The 26,380-nt window shown below is 45.0% G+C and overlaps 1 protein-coding gene across 3 annotated transcripts in view; it reads right to left on the reverse strand.

The window, feature by feature from the left end:
* PACRG (parkin coregulated) overlaps positions 1–26,380 on the reverse strand; it is a 782,093-nt gene that overhangs the window by 521,139 nt on the left and 234,574 nt on the right. For all 3 annotated transcript variants that reach the window (XM_033939134.1, XM_033939132.1, XM_033939133.1), the window contains one exon: positions 14,384–14,518. In XM_033939134.1, coding sequence (XP_033795025.1) covers positions 14,384–14,518 — 135 coding nt within the window. The remainder of the gene's footprint in view (positions 1–14,383; positions 14,519–26,380) is intronic.

Genomic DNA, 26,380 nt, shown 5'->3' on the forward strand with positions numbered 1-26,380 from the left:
GGTCGGAGGTTCTTGGGGGGGGGCGGTCGTTGGGGGGGAGGGGGGTTTGCGTCGAGGGCAGGAGGGCCTGGGATCCCTCCTGCCCGTAATGTAGTGCGGGGTGGGGTTAGGGGGTCGCCGTGGCCAGGAGGGTTTGGGCTCCATTCTGGCCCAACTACCAAAGGTACGGGGAAGGGGGGTGGGGGGTCGTGGGGGTCGCCAGGGGGGTCGCGGGTCGGCTGGGGGGGGGCGGTCGGAGGTTCTTGGGGGGGGCGATCGTTGGAGGGAGGGGGGTTTGCGTCGAGGGCAGCAGGGCCTGGGATCCCTCCTGCCCGTAATGTAGTGCGGGGTGGGGTTAGGGGGTCGCCGTGGCCAGGAGGGTTTGGGCTCCCTTCTGGCCCGATATTGTCGGGAAGTCGGCGGTCCTTCGGGGTGGGGGTGCGAGTGGTCCTGCCGGGGGGGGGGGATGTATCGGACGTCGGGGAGTCGGCCGGGCAAGAGGGCTTGGGCTCCCTCTTGCTCCGATCGTGGATGCGGGTGCGGGTGGGAGCGCGTGCGAGCGGTCGTTCGGGATGGGGGTGCGAGCGGTCATGCTGGGGGGGTGAATCGGGCGTCGGGCGGGGGTGGGAACTATGTTTTAAAACTTTTGTATACCGCGCTCACGCATATAACGCGCGAGGGGTATGCGCGGTAGGTAAAAACGCGTATAACGCGCGCGTTATATGCGTGAAAATACGGTACTAGAGGGTAAGGGCTCTCATACTAACCAAATACTAATCAGTTAGGGGAAAATTCTATAATCAGTGTCTAAACTTAGGCGTCAGTAAGTGCCCTGCCAATGCCTAAGCAATTGAAAAATATAGTCAGCTACCAAGTTCAGTTTCCCCGTCAGTGTTGTGCTCTGGTTTACAGGTCTATCAACCATCGCGCACATTACGTTCCATGGACAGGGCGAGTTTGAAAGTGCCATCTTTGACCTTTGCAAAACTATCTGTAACTCGTAAAACTGTTTTCCATACAGGGTCCAGTTTGCTGGAATGCTCTTCCTTTGGAGTTAAGGCAGGCTCTTACTTTGACTCAGTTCAGGAAAGGTGTGAAAACAGTGTTATTTGCACGTCAATTTTTGAGGTTATAAATTTGCTTAAGGTGGCATTTTATTAAATACCTTTTTTAGCTGTATGATATGTTTTTTTTTTTTCCTCTCTTCTTTTTATTCAGTTTTTTTATGATATTTTAAATTTGTTGTTTCTAGCTCTTGTTATATAGATTTTGTATTTTTTTGTGTGTTTTTGTCTTGGTTTTTTTGATTATGTATGTAATTTTGGAACCTGCTTAGCACTGTTAGATTTGCAGGATATACAAGGGCTGTTTAAAAAGTATGAGACCTTAATTTTCTTGCGTAAACAAATAAAGCTAGGGAGGCATGGTTTGGTGCACGTATGTAGACGACTCTAACGTGCATGCTTGAATTTTTTCCCACCTACAGAAGCTGTCAGTGGCCAGCAGACCGCCAATAAGTGAGGAAGTGTATGTGAGCACCGTCGGATTTTCTTTCGAACAACGCTACTACATTAAATTTTGTGTAAAGCTTGGCGATTACCAAGTGGAAATGATCTGCAAGATTCAACAGGCCTTTGGGGACGAAACAATGGACACCACACAGATAAAGGAGTGGTACAACTGCTTCAGAGATGGCCGCACATCAGTGGAGAATGAAGCACATTCTGTAGGCCCTCAACATCCAGAAAATCACAGTTACTTACTGTAACAGGTGTTATCCAGGGACAGCAGGCAAATATTCTCTACATGTGGGTGACGTCACCGACGGAGCCCCCTAGCGGACGTTTTCGCAAGCAGACTTGCTCGAAGACATTCAGGCTTGCAATTGGCTCACGCATGTGCGCGTGCCCCTCCCACCCTGCCTAGGGCATGCGTCTCCTCAGCATGTCCTCAGTTCAGATAGCAAGCAAAGAAGCCAACCATGGGGAGGTGGGTGGGTTGCGAGAATATCTGCCTGCTGTCCCTGGATAACACCTGTTACGGTAAGTAACTGTGCTTTATCCCAGGACAAGCAGGCAGCATATTCTCTACTTGTGGGAGACCTCCAAGCTTACTAAAAGGGGATGGAGGGAGAGTTGGCAATTTAGGAGAACAGATTCTGCAAAACAGATTGGCCAAAATGGCCATCACGCCTGGAAAAAGTATCCAGACAGTAGTGTGAGGTGAACGTATGAACCGAGGACCAAGTGGCAGCCTTAAAGATGTCCTCGATGGGAGTCGAGTGGAGGAAAGCAAAAGACGCCGCCATCGCTCGGACCTTGTGGCTTGTGAATCAACCCAGCAGGGAGAGACCAGCCTGAGCATAACAGAAAGAGATACAAGCGGCCAACCAGTTAAAAATGGTCCACTTAGAAACAGAGCGACCCATGCGATTAGGATCGAAAGAGAGGAACAGCTGGGGAACAGAAAGATGAGGAGCGGTGCGCTTCAAGTAGAAGGCCAGCGCACGCTTACAATCAAGAGAATGCAGAGCCACTTCTACAGGGTGAAAATGGGGCTTCGGAAAAAACACAGGAAGAACAATGGATTGGTTAATGTGAAAATCAGAAACAATCTTAGACAAGAACTTAGGATGGGACGGAGGACCACCTTATCGTGATGGAAGACAGTGAAAGGTGGATCCGCTACCAGGGCTTGAAGCTCACTGACCCGACGGGCAGAAGTGAGAGCAATAAGGAACACAACTTTTCAAGTAAGATACTTCAAGTGAGCCTGCGCTAACGGCTTGAATGGAGGTTTCATCAATTGAGCAAGGACCACGTTAAGATCCCAAACCACCGGAGGAGGTTTGAGGGGCGGACGAATGTGGAAAAGCCCTTTCATGAAGTGGGAGACCACAGGATGAACAGAGATAGGCTTCCCGTCAATCAGCTGATGAAAAGCAGCAATGGCACTAAGGTGGACTCGAATCGAAGAGGACTTGAGTCCAGCGCCAGACAAGTGCAACAGATAATCCAGGACAGCTGATAAGCAGGCGGACAGCGGCTCCAGCTGCCGTGTAGCACACAAGGAAGAAAAGCGGGTCCACTTCTGATGGTAACATTGGCGAGTGGACTCCTTCCGAGACGCCTCCAGGACATCCAGCACAGGCTGGGAGAACTGGAACGAGGGCATTAAGTCTCGAGGAACCAAGCTGTTAAGTGCAGAGACTGGAGGTTGGGATGAAGCAGAGAACCCTGACTCTGTGTAAGCAGAGAAGGAAAAATAGGCAGAGGAAGAGGCTCCCTGGAACTGAGTTGCAACAGAAGGGAGAACCAAGGTTGTCGGGGCCACCGAGGAGCTATCAGAATCATGGTGGCACGCGAAGACTTGAGCTTGACATGAGTCTTCAGAATCAGAGGGAATGGAGGGAATGCATACAGTAACTCGTTCGTCCAATCCAGAAGGAAGGCATCCGCCTCGAATCTGAGAGGGGTGTAAACCCTGGAGCAGAAGCGGGGCAACTTGTGATTGAGGGGGGATGCGAACAGGTCGACATCCGGAGTCCCTCAATGAGCAAACACCTGACACAGGGTCCCAGAGTGGAGCGACCATTCGAGAGGCTGCAGCAGATGACTCAACCTGAGGCTGCAGCAGATGACTCAACCTGTCCGCCATACAGTTCCGCTGGCCCTGAATGTAGACAGCTCAAAGGAATATGTTGCGGAGGATGGCCCAATCCCAGAGCCGCACCGCCTCCAGGCACAGGGACCTGGACCCCGTGACCCCGTTTGTTGATATAATACATGGCGACCTGGTTGTCCGTGTGAACCAGCACCACCTGGTCGCAAAGCAGGTGACAAAAGGCCTTCAGAGCGAGGAAAATCGCTCGAAGCTTCAGAAGATTGATGTGGCAAAGGCGGTCCGTTAGGGACCAAAGACCATGGGTGCACAGGCCGTCCAGATGAGCCCCCCAAGCATAGGTCGTGAGGACCTTTTGCGGAGGAGGAGCCTGAAACAGAAAACCTCTGGAAAGATTGGAAGAGAGCATCCACCAATGGAGAGACCTCTTCAACAAAGGAGTCACGACAATGCGTCGAGAGAGAGGATCTCTAATCTGGTTCCATTGAGACGCCAGAGTCCATTGAGGAATACGTAGGTGAAGTCTGGCAAAAGGAGTCACATGAACCGTGGAGGCCATGTGATCTAGGAGGACCATCATGAGTCGAGCAGGTGTCGCGGGCAGATGGGTCACCATTTGACACAAATGGATAAGGGCCTTCTGACGAGACCGAGGTAAGAAGGAGCGGAGACGAACCATGTCCAGGACCGCTTCGATGAACTCGAGAGACTGAGATGGGCAGAGGTGAGACTTGGGAAAATTCACCTCAAAGCCAAGACTCTGAAGGAGCACGATGGTCTGATTCGTCACTCGCAGGACTTCGGCGCAAGAGAACGCTTTGATCAACCAGTCGTTGAGGTAGGGAAACACCTGCAGGCCGCGGAGATGCAGGGCCGCAGCTACCACAACCAGACATTTCGTGAAAACTCTCGGAGAGCCCGTCAGGCTGAGGGGGAGAACACGATACTGTAGATGGAGATCTCCCACCCGGAATCTCAAATACCAGCGAGAGGCCAGGTTTATCGGAATGTGCGTGTACGCCTCCTTGAGGTCCAGTGAGCACAGCCAATCCCCCTCGTCCAAGAGGGGATACAACGTGGAAAGGGTGAGCATTTCTGAAACGTTCCCGGACCAGAAACTTTGTTCAGAGCACGGAGGTCCAGGATTGGACGTAGATCCCCCGTCTTCTTGGGTATCAGAAGGTACCGGGAATAAAATCCGGAGTTCCACTGATCTCGGGGAACCACCTCGACCGCCCAAAGGCGAAGCAGGGCCCGAGCTTCCTACAGAAGGAGAGGGAGCTGAGATTGAGCAGAAGGAAACTCTCTTGGAGGCCTGTCCGGGGGGGTACGTGACTGAAGTGGAGGGAGTACCCCTCCTGGAGGATAGACAGCACCCAACTTTTTGAACAAATAAATAAATAAATAAAGATACACTATCTGACAAATGGACCAGCAGCTGTGGCATCCCACAAGGCTTCCCACTGTTGCCCCTCCTCTTCAACGTCTACTTAGCCTCTCTAGATCGTTTAAGCAGTCTAAATATCGCCCACTATAGCTACACCGATGACATCACTATTGTCCTCCCGATTACCCACCTGACGCACATAGAATTATAAAGAATACACTCAAGCTTGTCCACCACAGAACATTAGATGGTCCACTCCAAATTAAAACTAAATACTGAGAAAAAAAAATTATTCATAACCACATCCACAAACTTCACAATGGATTCCCTAACCCTGAGGAGAACTAACTTTCCAATCTCCTCTACAATTAAAATCCTGGGTGTTCATCTAGACCAGTGGTTCCCAACCCTGTGCTGAAGGACCACCAGGCCAGTTGGGTTTTTGGGATAGCTCTAATGAATATGCATGCGAGAGATTTGCATATAATGGAGGTGACAGGCATGCAATTCTGCCCCATGCATATTCATTAGGATTATCTCAAAAACCCAACTGGCCTGGAGGTCCTCCAGGACAGGGTTGGGAACCACTGATCAAGACAGACAACTATCCATGTCAGTCTAAGTGGATCATGTCATACGCAAAGGTTTCAACACACTATGGAAACTCAGATCCATAAGAAAATACTTTGAACTGGCACCATTCCAACTCCTAGTCCAAGCACTAGTCTTAAGCATCTTAAACTACTGCAACATTGTATACTTAGCGGATTACGCAGGCTAAGCATCAGAGACTAAGTGTCATCAAAAACAATGCAGTTAGGCTCATTTTCAACCTGAGAAAATTCAGCCACATTATCTCGATCTATTAAAATCTACACTGGCTGACGATAGAGAGATGAGTGTTCTTCAAGTTCAGCTACCTCTTTTACAAAGCATTACATGGCCTATCTTACCAATCAATTCATATTCACTGGACCAGGCCGATCCACACTCAATCATTCTTTACATTCCCCTAAATCAAAGTTGCACTCAGAAAAGATTATCAATAGACTCCTATCAATCCAAGCTGCTTCCAGAGACCCATAATTGATCCAATTGGTCAAAGTATCAGCCTCCTACATGCACTTTAGAAAGCTCCTAAAAACACACCTATTCTCTAAATTCAGCAGTCCTTCTTAAGATACTCTCAGATGTACCATATTTTCCCAAATATAGGCCGCAACCTATATATAGGTTTTGCAAGCCGATATAGTGGGTGCGGCTTGCAAAACTGGAGCGGCCCATACAATTTTTAAAAATCATCCCTCCCCCCATACCGCCCTCGCTGGACTCACTGCTCATCAAATTGTGGCCAGTGGTGCAGGGCAGGAGAGATCTTTTCGATCTCCAGCCCAGCCCAGCGCTGTTTCCTGCATGCCTTTGCCGTCAGTTCTCGCAGCTCCATGCTGCAAGTGAGGCTGGCTGGCATCACACTGGTGACAGGATTTGGTCATCCCAGTGTATCCCGTCTGGACTCAGTACTCCTCTGGAGGAGAGCCGCACGTGTTGTTAGCTACTATGGTCATATTAAAGGTAGCGTTGATGAATTCAGGCATGCAACGCTGGGCTCACCAGTGTTCGTCCATGCATTCATCCATGGCAGCCGATGCACCCCAAGACATGAGCAAAAGTTCCAAGAAGACAGTCCACAGCAACAGCTGCACCCTTCTGCATAAACTCATGTTTAGCGAGCGGCTCATTCGGCTCTGCCAGCTTTGGAGATGCTGGCTAAAGTGAAGGAAAGATGACGCTTGGAGCAACGGGAACATTGGACTGTTGCGCCCCCACTGTGTGAAAAGAGATGCTACAGAAGGACACAACAGAAATTAGCTCACGCGCAGCAGCAAAAGTCCAGGGACTAGTCTGGCACTCCTCCTGCAACAGCAGGCTCGTGCTCAGGAACCAAATGCTCTGCCCTGCACCGCTGGCCGCGATTTGAGGAGCAGCGAGTCCAAAATTATATAGGCCACCCCCAGTTACTGCTAATACAATGGGGTGGCTTATCTACCAGTTTTAAAACTTGTGTAGGCATTTTTTGCGGCCTATACAATGGGGCGGCCTATATGCAGGGAAATACGGTAAACCTATACACTGCCAACCTCCTTTGCAATTCCACTGTTAACCTCTTTTGCCAAGTTATGTTGTAGCTCACTGACTTGGTCAGTTTTACCTCTTTTGTAAACTACATAGAACCAAAAGGCTTATGCAATATATAAATAAAAATTTATATTATGTTAGGTTCACACACTGCTAATTCAGAATCACAGAACAACCACCCGAAACAAAACTATAAACACCAACCAAAAAGCAAAATCGAAAATTCACACAGAATATCAAAATTGTGAGACAGGGTGGGGCTCTGGATTCATCTGCTGCATCAAAAGGAAAGAAAATTATCAGCTAAGACATAATTTTTCTTTCCTTAGCCCTAGAAGCATATGAAACCAGAGACAAGTGGGATATAGCAAAGCAGTCCTAAAGTACGGAGGGAAAACAGCCAATGCCCCGCATAAAAGTGAAAGTGTATTTGGAAGTGCTAGAAATAGCTGTCCTATTCTGTCTACAACCTCTGAAGATGATATGTCATGGAGACTAATTTACCGCTCTACCAATGCCATCCAATGAAAAAATTGGTAGCGTCTGCTGAAGTTGCCACCCAACTGGTAGAATGAACTCCAACTGTAGACTATAGCTAATCAGCAGCAAGTCTATAAGCTGAAACAATTGTCCCAGTAAACATTGTGCTATGGTAATTATGGCAGTTATCACCTCCATATTGTACCCCTAACAGAACAAATAGATAGCCTGAACAACTAAAGTCGTATGTGATTATAAGGTGCCTAATGAATACCCTTCATACTTCAAGAAAATGCAGGCATCTGAACTACTGTCCACTAAATATGCTATGCCTCCCTAAGGCCCAAAATAATGGACAAAGAAATACAGAGAAAGCATAAAACAGCTGATAGGCCCTATAATACCTAAAATCCGTAACCCAAGCACACCAAGACATCAAAGGTGAGGCATCCCTAAAAGAGGATGTGATGTAAAGAGGAAGAGGCTGTAAGGGTGTTAGCTGAACAATGCTCTCTAGAAGCAGGTCAAAAAGACTGAGCTGGTTTCTGAGACATAGATGGTTGCTGCTTCTGAGATTTTTGTTGTCTCTCTCTCTCTCTCTCTTTAGCTGAAGAAGAAGCAGTATACCATCTGTCATAAGAATAAGAAGATGACTTCTGAGCAGGTTTGGTAGATTGAGGCCTCTTGGTTTTATTAAGAGTGCTCCAACTCTGCTCCTGTTGAGTCAGCTTCTGCGTGGCAGACTCTACTTTCTCTCCAAAAAGCTCTTCTCCTATACATGGTATGTTGGCTAATCAGTCTTGAAGATTGATGTCCATATCAGAGACTTGCAACTATGCCAGACGTCTCATAGCTAAGGCCATAGCTGAAGCTCTGGACAACAGCTCAAACATGTTAAACGCAGTAAGAGCCATATACTTTCTGGTTTGCAGTAGGGCATGAGTAATATGCTTGAACTCAGGAAGATAAACTGGTGGAATGTACCGCTCAAATACCAATATCTTTTTCAACTGCTTAAAATAAAAAGACATGAAAAATTTATAATTCAAAACTCTGTTGGCTAGCATTGAATTTTGATATAACCGACGACCTAATTTGTCCATGGTTCTGCCTTCACGACCTGGAGGGGCTGTGGCATAAACTCTGGAGCTAGATGACTTTTAAGGGTGGATTCTACCTGCAATGACTGATGTTGGAGTTGCGGTTTATCAAACCCTGGACAAGAAAGTGAAGAGGCAATTTCAAAAGCTCCTTGGAAGGCTCATCAATGTCCAATGCCTCCAATTTTACAGGAAGCTCTTTACCCAACTGCCTGATGTACTTGGTGAAAGAAATACCTTCAGGAGGTGATCTTCTACTAGGTGGTGGTGGAAACGGCTCTGAAGGTATACCATAAGGTTCAGGAGCTGATAAATTGTCCTCCCATTCTGAGCCACTATGATCTGATTGTAAATCAGAGTCTTGGTCGAAGTTTGTAGAGTCTCTATGATGACGGTACCGACCCATGATACTGAAGAAGGGGATTGTCAATATTGTGATGATCCAACCGATGTATGCGTCAAAGTGGAATACTTAGATTGAGAACGCCAACGTTTAGATGAGGATCGTTGATGTCTCGATAAAGAGTGTCATTTCGATGAAACATCTCGGTGTCCCGATGAAGACCTTTGATGTCTTGATGTCGAATCTCTATGTAAGAAGGGTGTCGATGCTCCGATGATGTTAGATGCTCCAAGGAAGACAATTGCCAGCACTGGGATCGAGAGCATTGATGCCTCTTGGACACAGAATGAAGCTCCGAAGATGAGCGTTGACGTTGACTTGAGGAATGTTGATGCGAAGCAGAGAGATGTTTAGAGGCAGACTCCAAAGCAGTACCTTGTAGCCTAGGGGGACTACGCTCAGGCAGGGCTGGTACCGATGAGGTTGGTGTAGACACTGGCATGGAGATTAGTTTGAACAAGTCACCAATCTCTCTGTGCAGAAATTCATCAACCTTGGATCGAATACCCTGTATCAATACCTGAGACTGAGCGAGTATTAATGGTATGGTAGGGTGTCTGGGGGTAAGAGACCTCAACGAGGATGCACGCCTAGTAGGAGACACAGCCTGCACCGAAGGAAAATGCCAGTATCGAGGTTTGGCCTGCAACGAGGACTTGATGCTGAGGCAGCCTGTGACGCTGATTGAGAAGTGGTAGGCTTCTTAGCAGGCTTTCCAGAGGTAGGAATGTCCAATGCCGATGTTGATGCATACACCTTTAGTAACAAGGGTTGCGACGTTTCCTCCACAAGAGTACCAAAATATTTTCTCTTGCTGAAGCCGATGGGCCTTCAATGAATGCTACTGAAGAGTAGAGCAATGAATGCAGGAGTCCACCCGATGTTCAGGACCCAAACACTGGATACACCAATTGTGCTGGTCAATGATGGAAATATACCATTGACACTAACTGCACTTCTTGAACCCACATGTTAGAATATATTTCACAAATGAACGTGGTGAGGGGAAGGCAATGCAGCACTCTTCACTCCACATAAAATGAAGAACTGAGGTACCACGAGCCCTCATTGGGCAGGAAGTCACTTGCGCATGCACAGTGCAGGCAGTCTAGAAGCTTATGAATTCTTAAAGTGCAGGTGCACTTTTCACCGTCCATACTGGGTTCCATGGATGATGTCATCCACATGTGAGAATATGCTGCCTATTTGTCCAAAGATAATATGTATAATCTAGAGGAGAGGAGGGATAGGGGAGATATGATATAGACATTTAAATACTTGAAAGGCATTAATAAACAAACAAATCTTTTCCAAAGGAAAATGGTAAAACTAGAGGGCATGAATTGAGGTTGCAGGGTGGCAGACTTAGGAGTAATGTTAGGAAATTATTTTTCACAGAGAAGGTGGTGGATGCCTAGATGCCCTCCCATGGGAAGGTGGTGGATGGCGACAGAATTCAAAAAAGCATGGTATGAACAGAGAGGATCTCTAATTAGAAATTAATGGTATAAAACAAACTAAGGCTGGTACTGGATGTCCCACATATAGTGATTTGGTTTAGGGTGAGCTGGAAAGGGCTTTGATAGAAACTCCAGTGACAGAATGGACTAAGGGTGAAACTGAAAGAAGCCAAGAGAGAGATATGTTTGGCGAAGGCACAGGCGGAAGAACAAATGGCTAAAAATGTAAAAAAGGGAGATAAAAATTTTTTCAGATATATTAGTGAAAGGAGAAAAATAAAAAATGGAATTGCTAGGCTAAAAGATGCTGGGAACAAATATGTGGAGAGTGATGAGGAGAAAGCAAATGTGCTAAACAAATACTTCTGTTCTGTGTTCACAGAAGAAAATCCTGGAGAAGGACCGAGATTGTCTGGCAAAGTTACACGAGAAAATGGAGTACATTCTGCGCCGTTCACGGAGGAGGGTGTTTATGAGCAACTTGAAAAACTGAAGGTGGACAAAGCGATGGGACCAGACGGGATCCATCCCGGGATACTAAGGGAACTCAGAGAGGTTCTGGCGAGTCCTATTAAAGACTTGTTCAACAAATCTCTGGAGACGGGAGTGATTCCTGGGGATTGGAGGAGAGCGGATGTGGTCCCTATTCATAAAAGTGGTCACAGGGATGAAGCAGGAAACTACAGGCCGGTGAGCCTCACTTCAGTTGTTGGAAAAATAATGGAAGTGTTGCTGAAAGAAAGGATAGTGTATTTCCTTGAATCTAATGGGTTACAGGATCCGAGGCAACATGGCTTTACAAAAGGTAAATCGTGCCAAACGAACCTGATTGAATTTTTTGATTGGGTGACCAGAGAGCTGGATCGAGGACATATGCTAGATGTAATTTACTTGGATTTCAGCAAAGCCTTTGATACAGTTCCTCATAGGAGGCTGTTGAACAAACTTGAAGGGCTGAAGTTAGGACCCAAAGTGGTGAACTGGGTCAGAAACTGGCTGTCGGACAGACGCCAGAGGGTGGTGGTTAATGGAAGTCGCGCGAAGGAAGGAAAGGTGACTAGTGGAGTCCCTCAGGGTTCGGTGCTGGGGCCAATCCTGTTCAATATGTATGTGAGTGACATTGCTGAAGGGTTAGAAGGAAAAGTGTGCCTTTTTGCAGATGATACCAAGATTTGTAACAGAGTAGACACCGAAGAGGGAGTGGAAAATATGAAAAAGGATCTGCAAAAGTTAGAGGAATGGTCTAATGCCTGGCAACTAAAATTCAATGCAAAGAAATGCAGAGTAATGCATTTGGGGATTAATAATAGGAAGGAACCGTATATGCTGGGAGGAGAGAAGCTGATATGCACGGATGGGGCGAGGGACCTTGGGGTGATAGTGTCCGAAGATCTAAAGGCGAAAAAACAGTGTGACAAGGCAGTGGCTGCTGCCAGAAGGATGCTGGGCTGTATAAAGAGAGGCGTAGTCAGTAGAAGGAAGAAGGTGTTGATGCCCCTGTACAGGTCATTGGTGAGGCCCCACTTGGAGTATTGTGTTCAGTTTTGGAGACCGTATCTGGCGAAAGACGTAAGAAGACTTGAGGCGGTCCAGAGGAGGGCGACGAAAATGATAGGAGGCTTGCGCCAGAAGACGTATGAGGAGAGACTGGAAGCCCTGAATATGTATACCCTAGAGGAAAGGAGAGACAGGGGAGATATGATTCAGACGTTCAAATACTTAAAGGGTATTAATGTAGAACAAAATCTTTTCCAGAGAAAGGAAAATGGTAAAACCAGAGGACATAATTTGAGGTTGAGGGGTGGTAGATTCAGGGGCAATGTTAGGAAATTCTACTTTACGGAGAGGGTGGTGGATGCCTGGAATGCTCTCCCGAGAGAGGTGGTGGAGAGTAAAACTGTGACTGAGTTCAAAGAAGCGTGGGATGAACACAGAAGATTTAGAATCAGAAAATAATATTAAATATTGAACTAGGCCAGTTACTGGGCAGACTTGTACGGTCTGTGTCTGTGTATGGCCGTTTGGTGGAGGATGGGCAGGGGAGGGCTTCAATGGCTGGGAGGGTGTAGATGGGCTGGAGTAAGTCTTAACAGAGATTTCGGCAGTTGGAACCCAAGCATAGTACCGGGTAAAGCTTTGGATTCTAGCCCAGAAATAGCTAAGAAAAAAAAAAATAAAAAAAAATTTAAATTGAATCAGGTTGGGCAGACTGGATGGACCATTCGGGTCTTTATCTGCCGTCATCTACTATGTTACTATGTTTAGAATGGTTAGGATAAACTGGAGTGGGCTTCAATAGCAAATCTAGCAGTAGGAGCTTAAAGATAGTAACAGGTGGACTTCTATGGTCTATTGCCCAGAAATATTAAAGAAAATACAATTTAAACATGAATGTATAATGAATGTGACTGTTAGGCAGACAGGATGAACTGTTCAGATCTTTATCTGCCATCATTTACTATGTTACTAAATATCAATCACTATAAAATATGACAAAACTACAGCTCATACTGTGAACTAATTTCTCCACCCCCATTTTTTCAGAAAATGCACCAACAGCTGCCACGCAGCAAAGGCCTGAAGCCCCTTAAGTCCCTATAAGGTTTGGGGCAGTTACCACAGCGGTCCACACTAAATGGTTTTGTAAAAGAGGCCCTAAGTTTTATCTTTTAAAATCATGTTTAAATAAAATAATGCATGTTCAAAATCATCATATTACACATTCTATTCCTTTGCATAAGGATCCTGGAGATCAAAAAAAGTCAATTTCTAGTGTTGCTAGTATTTTCTAGGGACCAATCAAGTTTCAAGTTTTATTTAAAACTTGATTCTGTCACTTATCAGGATTTCTAAGCGAGTTATTTCTCACTAGCGGGCAATTTTAAGAATGCTGGTTTGCATGTAATAGTTCTCATTAGTCAACACAGAAGTGCTGCTCTTTACTGCACCTCTTCCTGTTTCTCTATTACTCAGTTTCCAAACTAATTTTGCTAGTAGACAATATAAACAGCCAAAATAAACCACTGTTATAACAAAAAGTAATGAAATGGTAGGATATGTTAATAGATCAGCTTTCAGTTTTTCAAAATTAAATTTGAAAGTCTGCTCGACTTATTTAACAGATTGACAAGTTTTTATACATAACATCACTGGGCTTTTCAGAGAGTAACACAGTCATATTAGAATGGAGTCATTAGGCAATACATTTATTTTGAAGCCAATTAACCTTTTGTCAGAGAAATGTCGGTGCTGTAATGATTTCAGCAGTGGAGGTCAGTGTCTAACAGAGGCACGTATGACAGCGATTACGTTGGCTAACATATGCTGTAGACTAAAAGCACAGGCACAGAATGAGAATCTGTCTTCGTTGGTATTCTGCTCTGCATTTCCAGGGAGCAAGCAATCTTGACCTATCCATTTAGGTAATTAAAGCTTCCATTTGGAAGTGTCCTGCAGGAAGGTGAAATTTGGGAGAGATAAATAGCTTCTGTTCACTATATCCAGTCACTTCTATCACTTGATGGACTGCCTGAAATAGGCTGGATTGCCAGGCCCTCATAAAAATAGAGATGAATTGGGCTGTAGACAAATCTCTAAGGTAAAGTGGCTCTGTCATCTTCCTATTTGCACAATAAATGTAATTGTTAGTCAAGGAGGTAGATTGACTTAGGGGGCCTGTCTCTTAAGAACTCCCCCAGCACCTTCCATTTACTGAGAAATTACTCTAGTTTATTTACTTAAAAGCTAACTTTGTTTGGCAATAGGAGATGTCACTTCAATAACAGCAGCTGGCTGTCACAGCTGTGCATTAACTTACCTTCCAGGCTATTTTGTTTCCTCTAGAATCATGCTCAAGGGCAATTGGGAAATCTCCTCGCTCATAAAACTTACGAAATGCTGTGGGTTTTGCTGGCCTTTCTTTAAATGCTCCTGCTGCTGGAGGACCTCTTACCTATGAAATATTGAAATAAATATTGTGAAAAAACATTATCCAATTTTAAAAAGCAGGAAAAGATTTAACTCAGAGTACAAATATTGTATTTAATTGTATATGTCTGCTGCAGGTGAAATGGTGGGTTATGGCAATTTTATAAGAACAAATAGGTAATATTCTGGGATCACAGAATTAATTATTAAAACACTAGAGAATCATCAGATCAATAACCCAAGTATTAGTTATGAATTACAAATACTGAATAATAAACATTATCACGCATTAACTGATGTAAGACAACAGCCCATATTATTTCAACAATCTCTTTCAGTCTTTAGGCTTCTTTGAAAATGGACTTTCTCCATTTTATTCCTATGTTAAAAATCTTTATAGCACATTAGTGTAACCTAGCATCAGTATGCCTATGTTTCCAGGCCCCAGTTATACCAGCTACAGACCTGGTGTAACTGAAGCATATAAATTCAACATGGGTACTTATAATGTACTGTATTCTGTAAGTTGTGTGTGTAAGTGGGAGCCCTGCGCATGTGTACACTCCCTTTGTAGTTACACAATATATACAGGATTCTAGAAATCGTAATAAAAAATGGGTGCAGGAAAAGACCAGTACTAAGTGATTTCCGTGATCTACCTTTGGACCCCAAACTCACACCTGCTGAAATCTGGTGTAAATGCTGGCGCCCCAGTTGGGTGCACTGACTATTATTTAGTAACACTGCGCGTAACATTTTTAAATTCTCTGACATGCCCATATCCCTCCTATGGCCACACCCCCTTTTGAAATGCATATTGCTACCTGGAAACTGTATATAATGTATATTGGTATTAGATCCCCAATATGTGTCAAGGTAGGATAAAAACATGTACTGGAAAAAAAACTTGTACTGTAACTGTGGCAAATTGTAACCTGGTAACTGTATATTATGTATGTTAGCATGTAACCCATTCTGAGCTCTTTGGGGAGAACGGGATAGAAAATGAAACAAATTAAATAAATAAATAAAATAAATATATCTCGCAAACTATAGGAGTCGGATGACAGCGGCACCCTTGGGAGACCCTTGAAAAAACACCACTATGTGTGAAACATGTCGGGTCTGACTCCCGGGGCTTTTTAGCTGAGGATAAGTACTATCTACTTTTAAAGTATATAAGATGATGGGAAACAATTTCAAACCGTTTTGAAATATTTATTTCTAAAGAACTCACATAAATAAGTATTAAAAAAGAAATTAAAAAATTAAAAACATACTTTTCAAAAATTGACAGCCAATGATGAAGCGCCACAATATGCTTCCCGCGGTATGAAATATTATATGCGGTGGAGTGGTGGGGCTGAGGCGTCGTTTTGAAAGACAATAAAAAGTTTATTATCATCCAGACACACAATATTTTTATACTTATAAGATTGGACTGGATACATCACATTCACATTTTTGCCGTATTTTGTTTCCTCTATGTTTCTAGGCATTTAAACTAGAAGGTGGGGGTAGTGTATGTATGAAGGACAATTATAGAGGCCACCCCGCAGCAAAAGACAAGATGTGATGGTAGTAAAGATTGCCATATAAACAATATTAGCAACTCACTTCTTAGCAATGCAACAGGAAGTGAAACAAAACAAAAAGCTATACAAAAAGGAGATTACCACTGAAAAACAGTTGGAAAGCAATGACCACAGACTCTCGAAGTCTAAACAACAAAGCTCATTGGTTACCAGTCATATATAGGATAACATATAAAATTGCCCTTTTAACTTTTAAAACAAACAAACACACTCCCCAGCATTCATTGACAGACTTTTAATTCCATATGACCCACCTAGAGCTCTTAGATCCACTTCTCAACACACTCTTATTGTCCCATCCCTAAGGATAATAGGTACTCACCGTACCACGATCTTCTCGGTGACTGCCCCTATGATTTGGAATTCTCTTCCTATATATATAAGATCCGAACAAAATATACAGAAGTTTAAAAGTAATTTAAAATGTTATTTTTTTTTTTTTTAAAGATGCCTTTAATTGACTATTTGATTTAGTCCAGCAAATCTGTTAACTTTTCCCTACCCTAATGTACTTCCCTTTTATGTATCTTTTCTCGATAAATATTGTAGTTCTTCCCCCCCCTCCTACTGTACCACCGTGGTCTTAATAGTTAAGTAAGAAAAATTGTCTGACTTTTTTGTCTGTCTATAAAAGTTTTTATTATTATTGTACAACGCTTAGTATCTTAGGATAAGCGTTTAATCAAATACATGAATAAACTTGAAACTTGATGTTAGAGGCAGACCTGGATATTGTTCCTAGCACAGAGACATGGTTCATTGAATCCCATGGATAAGATGCAAACATACCAGGATATAATCTTTTTAGAATGGACAGAGATGGTTAAAAGAATGGAGTAGCGCTCTATGTAAAGATTGATATCCAAATGACTAAAATGCAAGGGATCTGGGGAAAGAAAGAAGCAATATGGATCGCTCTGAAAAGAGAAGATGGAATTTCTATCTACGTGGGTGTAGTCTACCGACCTCTGACTCAATTGCAGCAAACTGATAAAGATCTGATTGCAGATATCCAAAAGTTCAGAAAGAAAGAGGAAATGCTGCTTTTGGATATGAACTGGAAAGTTCCATCTGCGAAATAAAAAAGTAGTAGGGAGATTGTGGATGCCTTTCAAGAGGCTCTGCTCAGACAAATGGTGACGGAACCCATGAGGGAAAAAGCGATATTGGATCTGGTCCTCACAAATAGGGAGAGTATCTCTAATGTTCGAGTGGGTGCCCACCTGGAAAGTAGCAATCAACAAACGGTTTGGTTTGATATAACAGCTAAAGTGGAGAGCGGCTACACAAAACTCAAAGTCCTAGATTTGAAACATACGGACTTTAGTAAAATGGGAGAGTACTTGAAGAAAGAGCTGTTAGGATGGGAGGATATAAGAGAAGTGGATAAACAGTGGTCTAAGCTGAAAGGAGAAATAAAAATGGCTACTGACCTTTATGTGAAGAAAATAAATACAACAAGTGAAAAAGGAAATCAATATGGTTCTCCAAACTAGTGGCAGAGAAAATAAAGGCAAGAGAGTTGGTGTTCCTGAAATATAAAAAAAAACAACCAAGAAGAGGAGTATAGAAAGGACTACCTGGTGAAACTGAAAGAAGCCAAGAGAGAGATACATCTGGTGAAAGCGCAAGTGGAAGAGCAAATGACTAAAAATATAAAAAAGGGAGACAAATTTTTTTTCTGATATATTAGTGAAAAGGAGGAAGATGAAAAATGGAAAAACTAAAAGATGCTATGAACCAGTATGTGAAGAGTGATAAGGAAAAAGCAAACATGCTAAACAAATACTGTGTTTACAGAAGAAAATCCTGGAGAAGGACCGAGATTGTCTGGCAAACTTATACACAAAAATGGAATAGATTCTGCGCCGTTCACAGAGAAAAGTATTTATAAACAACTTGAAAAATTGAAGACGGATAAAGCAATAGGACCGTCCGGGATCCATGTCAGGATACTGAGAGAGCTCAGAAAGGTTCTGGCGGGTCCTATTAAAGATTTCTTCAACAAATCTCTGGAGGCAGGAATGGTTCCTGGGGTTTGGAGAAGAATGGATGTGGTCCCTATTTACAAAAGTGGTCACAGAGATGAAGCGGGAAACTACAGGCTGGTAAGCCTTACTTTGGTTATTGGAAAAATAATGGAAGCATTGCTGAAAGAAAGGATAGTGAGGCAACATGGTTTTACTAAAGGTAAATTGTGCCAGACAAACCTGATTGAATTTTTTGATTGGGTGACTAGAGAATTGGATCAAGGACATATGCTAGATGTAATTTACTTAGATTTCAACAAAGCCTTTTACACAATTCCTCATAGGAGGCTCTTGAGCAAACTTGACGAGGTGAAATTAGGACCCAAAATGGTGAACTGGATTAGAAACTTGTTGAAGGACAGACATCAGAGGGTGGTGGTTAATGGAATTCGCTCGGAAGAAGGAAAGGTGAGTAGTGGAGTCCCTCAAGGTTCGGTGCTGGGGCCAATCCTATTCAATATGTTTGTGAAGGATATTGCTGAAGGGTTAGAAGGAAAGGTTTGCCTTTTTGCGGATAATACCAAGATTTGTAACAGTAGACAACAAAGATGGAGTAGAAAACATGAAAAAGGGTCTAAGGGGCATGGCCATGCTGTGAGCAGGGAAGCTGTGTTTTTCCTGAGCTCCGTAGCTCTCCCTTCCCTCTGCTTATTTTGAACTATTTTCTGCTTTGGTTCGCGACCCGATTTGGAGCGAGTGACCTTGCTTCCCTTTATGGACAAGTTTGTCCGAAAAAACGGAGCCGTTATGTCCACCAAAAGTGCTAAGAAGGACGAGACACGTGGGAAGGCCCAAGCTTCAGCAGAGGAAAAAATGGCAAGCGGGGCCGAGGACTCTGACCCTGTTACTGAACCACTAGTGTCCAAAATCACAGCGGCAGTGGTCTCAGCGTTGGGCACGAGATTAGACACGGTTACAGAGACCTTAGCGACTTTGTCCACGGCAGTGCATTCGTTTAACAGCAGAGTGACGGAGGTGGAACAGCGGGTGAGCTCAGCAGAGGACTCTCTGAATGCAGTACAATGTGAGCTTGCTACACTGCGCGCCCAGGTGTCTGCTTGCACGGACAAGATTGATGATCTGGAGAACCGTTCCCGTCAGAACAACTTGCGCCTCGTAGGGATACCTGAAGTGGTGCCTGATGCTACTTTGGCTACTGTCCTGGAGAAGTGGCTTTCGTCTGAGCTCTTGGATACAGCTGCTTTAGGCCCTGTGCGGATTGAGCGGGCCCACCGGCTGGGTAGGAAGGTAGATGGTGCTGCAAGACCGCGCATTGTCATCCTGCGCCTGCTTAACTTTGCCATTAAAGACCAGATTATGAAATCCTACCGCAAGAAGAAAGATCTTACGTTCCAGAATCAGAGGATCCTTGTTTTCCAAGATTATTCCGTCAAGGTGGCGTCCCTCAGGAGAGGGTTCTCTCCTGTTTGCAAGAAGCTGATGGACAGGGATGTTCGTTTTACTCTACAGTTCCCAGCCAGGCTTCGTGTGCTTTACCAGGGACAGCCGCATGTGTTTGACACGTGTGAGGCGGCTCAGGCACAATTGCTGCAGTGGTTCCCGTCCCCGGATGGCTTGGCCTGAGTTGCCCGGCGGACTGTGCCTGTGTGTTCTTCGTTTTCCGGCTCTTGCCCTCCTATTGCCTGGGAGTTTCTGTTTCACGGGTGGCATAGGGGGGACTGGAGACTTGTAGGGGACACGAGGCTGGCATATTCATAGCCTGTGCATTCCTGGGCATGGAACATAGGTTTGCCTACTGTTACCCTGTACATTTGCTGTCCTGTTTCTGGTTTTTTCACTGTTCTGTTTTATTTGGTTCCTGGTATGCATATGTGGGGGGAGGGGGAGCTATTGGCATGGGGGCACCCTCGATCTGTTTGGCATAGTGGATGGTGATTTGACTCAGGGGGGCGATGAGTGGGGGGAGGGGGGAGGTTGGGAAGGTTGGGGGTGGGGGTCTGTGGGGGGGGGATGTGGATGTGTTTGCTTCTTGGGTGAGTGAGTGTTTGTGGTGTGTCTGCTGGGGTGAGGGCTGGGCACCCTGGCAGCAGTTTTTGTTTATTCTGCTTGCTAATCCTTTCCGCAGGGGCCCGTGAGAGCTAAGAGGGTACTTCGCTGTGTCTCATGGAATGTTTCCGGGATAAACTCCCCAGTTAAACGAGCAAAGATCCTTCAGTGTCTGGCCCGCCATCAGGCAGACATTGCTGGTTTACAAGAGACTAAACTCTCTTCGCTTGAGCATGCTAAACTCAAGCGTTTGTGGGTTGGTCAGTGTTATCATGCCTCCTCATCCAAAGCTAAGGCAGGGATGGCTCTTCTTATTCATAAGTCTGTACCTTTTTCTGACCCAGAGGGATGCTATGTGTTGGTTCAACTCCTTCAACAGCGGGTACTCTGTCTATGCTCTTAATGTGGCACAGCGTTCCTATTTCAAAAGGCTTTTGGGTACTCTTCTCCCTTTACAATCTCAGTTCTGTGCTCCTCTGGTTCTTTTGGGGGACTTTAATTCTGTACTTGACTCCAGTCTGGATTGTTCTGGGGGGTCTTCACGCACTTCCCCTAGATCTGATAATGGACTGCAGTCTTTTATACAGACCCTGGATCTGGTGGATGTGTGGCGTACTCTACATCCTGGGGACCGTGATTTCACTCATATTTCTAAGGTACATCACACATCTGCTAGGATTGACTATACTCTCCTTTCCCGTTCTTCTTTTCACTGTGTCTCTGGGGCGTCTATTGGGGTCTTGGCTATTTCGGACCATGCTCCGATATGGCTTGACCTGCTGCTGGGGGGGGAATCGGGGGGGGGGGGGGGTGTATATAGATGGAGATTTCCTGCAGCTCTTTATCGTGACCCCAATTTTTCCTCCTTTCTCATCAAGTCCTGGAGAGATTTTGTTTCATTCAATGGGGAGCATGTGGAGGATGGGGACCTTTTTTGGAGTACGGCTAAGGCGGTGTTGCGGGGGGCCATTATAGAATATAGCTCCTGTAAGCGTAAGATTTTAGCTTCTAAGATTTTGGATTTGGAATGGAGGGTTAAAATCAGCCATCAGTTGTTTATTCGTTCTCCCACCCCACAACATCGGCATTACTTTTATACTGCCCAGACGGCTTTCAATACCTTATTGCATGAGCGGGTGCGTAATTCTTTATTTCATTCCAAATATAAATTTCATAGGTTTGGTAATAGGCCTGGCCGAATGCTTGCCAATTTGACTAAGGGTTAGAGAGGTCCTACTTTGATCTCTTCCCTGCGCTCTGCTCCGGGACAGCTTGTGACTCAGCAATTGCAGCTGGAGGCCCTTTTTGTTCAATATTATCAAACACTATACACGGCAGAGGTTGTGGATAAGGCTCAGTTGATTGAGGACTTCCTTGATTCTCTGGCATTACCCATCTTGCCGGCTGCCGCTAGTGAGGTTTTGAACCTCCCTATTTCTCGGGAAGAGGTTCTAGGTGTTGTGAAGAGGCTTCCCCTGGGTAAATCTCCGGGACCCGATTGGTTCAGTGGTGAATTTTTCAGGCTTCTTAGTGGCTACATTGTGGACCCGCTTTGTCGCTATTTTAATCAGGCCATTGAACATGGCTCGTTTCCCGAGCTGGCTAATCAGGCTCTTATTACAGTTCTGCCTAAGCCGGGAAAGGACCATAGCCTGGTTGAGTCCTACCGCCCTATTTCCCTTATTAATGTGGACTTAAAAATACTGGCCAAATTGTTAGCGGACCGCCTGGCTCCTTATTTACCCACCTTGATACAGGAGGATCAGGTCGGTTTTGTGTTGGGCAGTGTGACAGGGAAGCTCCTGTCACGTTGAAAACTACTACTAGAACTCCCCAGAATGCAGCACAAGGCTGGATAAAACCAGGCATGGAGTCAGGACAGCTGGCTCAGGCAAAAGAAAGCAAGCCCAGGCAGGTTCCAGCACAGCTGAAGAGCCAATTAAGAAAGGCTCTGCAGACCACTGATTTCCCCTATCACTCCTTTCCTGAAGTCAGGGAGAAACCTGAGGCTAATTTAGAAGGGGGTGGAGTCAGACCCCGGGGTTGGCCTTATAGGAAAGATCAATTTACTACAGAAAGGGGAAGGGAGGAAACGAGAGAAGGAACGAGAGTGAGGAGAGAGGAGAACCAGAAGGAGTGGTTGAGAAGCCAAACTACTCACGAGGGTTCCAGGTCACAGAGGGTGCCTCAAGCCCAGCAGGAACGTAGGGCAAGAAGCCCACACCTAGGGAAAGGTGTTACTGGCCTGGAGAGGTATTGTGCCTGGCAACTCAAGTCCCAAAGAGCAGGGCTGGGAAAGTCTCCCCAGAGAAAAGCTGCAGATAGTTTTGCAGACGTACAGAGAGGGGGAGGGGAAGCACAAACAGAAAGAAGTGAAGAAACTTCAAGCCAGAGTTCCCGGGAGTGTGAATGGGAAATGGGCAGCGTGCTAAGTAATGAGATAAGTGAAGAGGGCATGGACCTGGGAGAATATGATGTTTGCATGTCCTAAGTTAAACTCCTGAAGAATGGTCTCCTATTGTTTGTATACCCGACAGCATGAGCAGTGCGGGCCAAGTTAACAAGGTGCTAATAAAGTGTTAAACAAATGCAGAGAGCTGAGAAGGAAAGGCTGGACGCAAGCCGTGCTCAGCTAACTAGGCTCGTAAAAGGTGAAGACCAGAGTGAGAGCAATCAAGCCCGGCAGGGGCTACGAGCCAAGGAAAGCATTAACTGACTTATACGTTTGCTGGTATTTTACTTGTGATAAGGAAGTACTATCTTGCTCCTTAATAGCACCTGGACTGTAAGAGTATAATGTGGGAGAAGCACTCGAAGCACTGTAACCAACTGAAGTGAATGTTTTATGTTTTTCCTTCTGCTGTTTTATTTTCTTTGAACTTTGGGTTAGTAATAAACTTGATACTTTATTCTAAAGAATCCGGTATCCGGGTCTTCCTTCCACTGCCCTATAAAAGGCGTATCAAAAATCTTACTTGTGGTTCGGGCCGCAGTTTCCCACTTACTCAGGGACGGGCCCGGCCACAGCAGGCAGGCGGGACATAATGTACGCAAACTTTTGTTGGCTATGGCACATTGTGACTACCATCGAATTCCTTCTCTGGTTATTAGTTTTGACTCGGAGAAGGCATTTGATCAGGTCGAATGGGCCTTTCTTTTTCCGTTATTGGCTAGATATGGGATCTCGGGGTTCTTCATCCAGGCCTTACGAACCTTGTATTCCAACCCGGCGGCAGCGGTGCTAGTTAATGGTTGTCCATCCTCAGTATTTCGACTGGAGAGGGGGACTAGGTAGGGTTGCCGTTGTCCCCACTTTTATACATCTTGTTTTTGGAGCCTTTATTGATCCGGCTTCGGCATCATCCGGATCTCTCAGGGGTGGCGGTGGGCGGCTCGTCGATCCGCTGCATGGCTTTTGCTGACAACATTATGGTTATCCTTACGGACCCGAAGAAGGCTCTAGGTCCTTTATTGGATCTCTTTCATAGTTTTGGGGAGCTCTCTGGATTGAAGCTTAATGTCTCTAAATCGGAGGCTATGGCTTTACATCTTGATATCGATGCGGTGTGGCCTCTTTTTCCACTGAGAGCGACACCTCTCCAGGTTAAATATTTAGGGGTCTATGTACCTTCAGCTCTGAATCAGTTGTATGAGGCTAATGTGGGGCCCTTACTTTAAAAAACGGTTGAGCTCCTACGTCTTTGGGGTGCACTCCCTCTCTCTTTGTCCGGGCGTATCTATTTGTATAATATGATGCTGGTGCCTCGATGGTTGTATCTTCTACAGACCTTACCCTTATGGCTGAAACGTAGGGATTTGGATGTTTTGTATAAAGCGTTGCGGACCTTTTTGTGGAGTGGCAGAAGGCCTCGCCTACCACTTCATGTGTTAATGTTACCTCTCTCTATGGGTGGATTTGGTCTGCTTGATCTTCAGCTTTATAATTTGGCCTGTGGGCTGAGGGTTCTCCGTGATTGGTGTCTTGAAAGTTCGGTTGTCCTAAATTATCCACTAGAAAAGGATTTGTTGGGACCGGTGGCGGGGTTGTATGTCCTTCATGCTCCTTCTATCCATTTGCCCCTGCCTATACGGACTCATGTTGTTTGGGCCTATATGCGCTGGGGATGGAAACTCTTGTGTAGGAAGTTTTCTTTGAACTTTAGTGAGACACCGTTTCTTCCCTTGGTAGGAAATCTGGACTTTACTCCAGGTTCGGAGACTCGCACTTTTAGTATTTGGTATTCCCGGGGCATTAAAAGAGTGGGGGACCTTCTACATGAGCAGGGGCGCCTGCTTACCCCCTCAGAACTTCAGTCCTTATACGACCTTGACACTGTTGATATGTTCGGGTACTTTCAGGTGCGTCATTATATCTCCGGCCTAGACACATTGGGGGTGACAGCTCACAGTGTTGATCGCTTGGGTCGGTGTCTGGCTTTATGGGAACCGATGGCCCCTAAGCTGAGCTATTATATCTCGACCTTACTGACCTTGTGTCCTGATACTCAGACTGGTCACTTGGCACGCGCCTGGAGCCAGGACTTGCAGAGTGACATCTCGCCGGATGTGCTTTCCCATGGTTTTGGCAGCATTGCGGCTGTTTCTTGGAGTATGATTCATCGGGAGCAGGAATATAAGTTGTTGCATAGAGCTTTCATTTCACCAGTCCGAGCCTTTCGAGCGGGTTTCACTGACAGGGATACTTGCCCTAAGTGTGCCTCTCCTGGAGCCACGTTGGGGCATATGTTTTGGACCTGCTCCTGTATACAGTGGTTTTGGTCTCGGGTTTGGTCTTATCTTCGTTCGTTCCTGCCAAATTTGCCAGCTTGTTCTCCTTTGATTGCTCTTTTTTATGTACTGGATGGGATGGGATCTCTGCCCGGAGGGCACCGTTTGTTTGTCCAGAAAGCTTTCTTACTGGCCAAACGGGCGATTTTAGTGTGCTGGCGGGAGCAGGCTATCCCAACGGTGGTACAATGGCAACGTTCACTCTTTGAATTGGCCTTGCTGGAGCGCCGGGCTGTGTCCGGTAGGGTTCCCCGTAGTTGGGATCGTTTTCAGGAGATTTGGGAGGCTTATTGGACGGCTTTGCCGCACTGTTCTAGGAGTTTACTGCTTAACTCATAGGATATGGGGGACTGCACCTCTTTCTTTCTATTCTATTCTGCTCTCTGGCGCTTGTTGCTTGTTTCCTCACTCACTCATACATACCTGTGTTTTTTCTGACATCTTTCTTCTTGTTGTGCCATCTACATGGGAGGGGGGGGCTGGGTGGGTAGGTTGGGTATCTTTGGGGTGATATTTGTAAAATCTTTTCTGAGCACTTGATTCTTTATGGCACTGTGTGACTGTTGTATTCTTAGTTGATGCCTTGTACTTAGGGTTTGCTGTGGTATATTATTGCTCTTTTGGCACGGCTGTCTTTTGTTGTGTTCTGTGTTTTTTCTTGATTTGCTCAATAAAATATATTTCAAAAAAAAAGAAAAAGGGTCTAAGAGGAATGGTCTAATATCTGGTAACTAAAATTCAATCCAGAGCAAACAAACCAAAACTGCAGATTTGTACACGGTGCAGGCAAATTTTATTTTGACAAATAAATCTTAACTAAAAACCTTTTACCAGACGGGGGACCCAACACGGTCCGTATTTCGGACAACCTTCATCAGGGGTCCTAATAGGTACAAATACAATATTAAAACAATGGTATGTATTGATTATTTATAATATAATTCTATTTTTCTCTTTTTCTAATTCTTGTTCTCTGTCTTTATCACATTTCAAGGATATTTACCTTCTCCTATATTGTTCTACATTTCACCCTTTCTCTCACACTTGGTTAATCTTGGTCTTACTCTATATTAATTTGCTTTTCACATTCAACATGTTTATGCATATTTAAATTCAAATATTTTTATATTTATGTATACATTTTTACTATGCATGAATTTCCTCTCTTCCTTTCTTTCTTACCCATTTTTTCTTTCAACACATCTATAATTCTTTTTCCTAAACACCTATCTTAAATATAAGTAGGATCATCAAAACATACAATATTCATATATAGCACTTTTATTATCTTAATTTTTATATGGTTGTTTTAATATTGTATTTGTACCTATTAGGACCCCTGATGAAGGTTGTCCGAAACACGGACCGTGTTGGGTCCCCCGTCTGGTAAAAGGTTTTTAGTTAAGATTTATTTGTCAAAATAAAATTTGCCTGCACCGTGTACAAATCTGCAGTTTTGGTTTGTTT

This window comes from Geotrypetes seraphini, chromosome 3 (assembly GCF_902459505.1).
Source record: "Geotrypetes seraphini chromosome 3, aGeoSer1.1, whole genome shotgun sequence".
NCBI classification, from domain to species: Eukaryota; Metazoa; Chordata; class Amphibia; order Gymnophiona; family Dermophiidae; genus Geotrypetes; species Geotrypetes seraphini.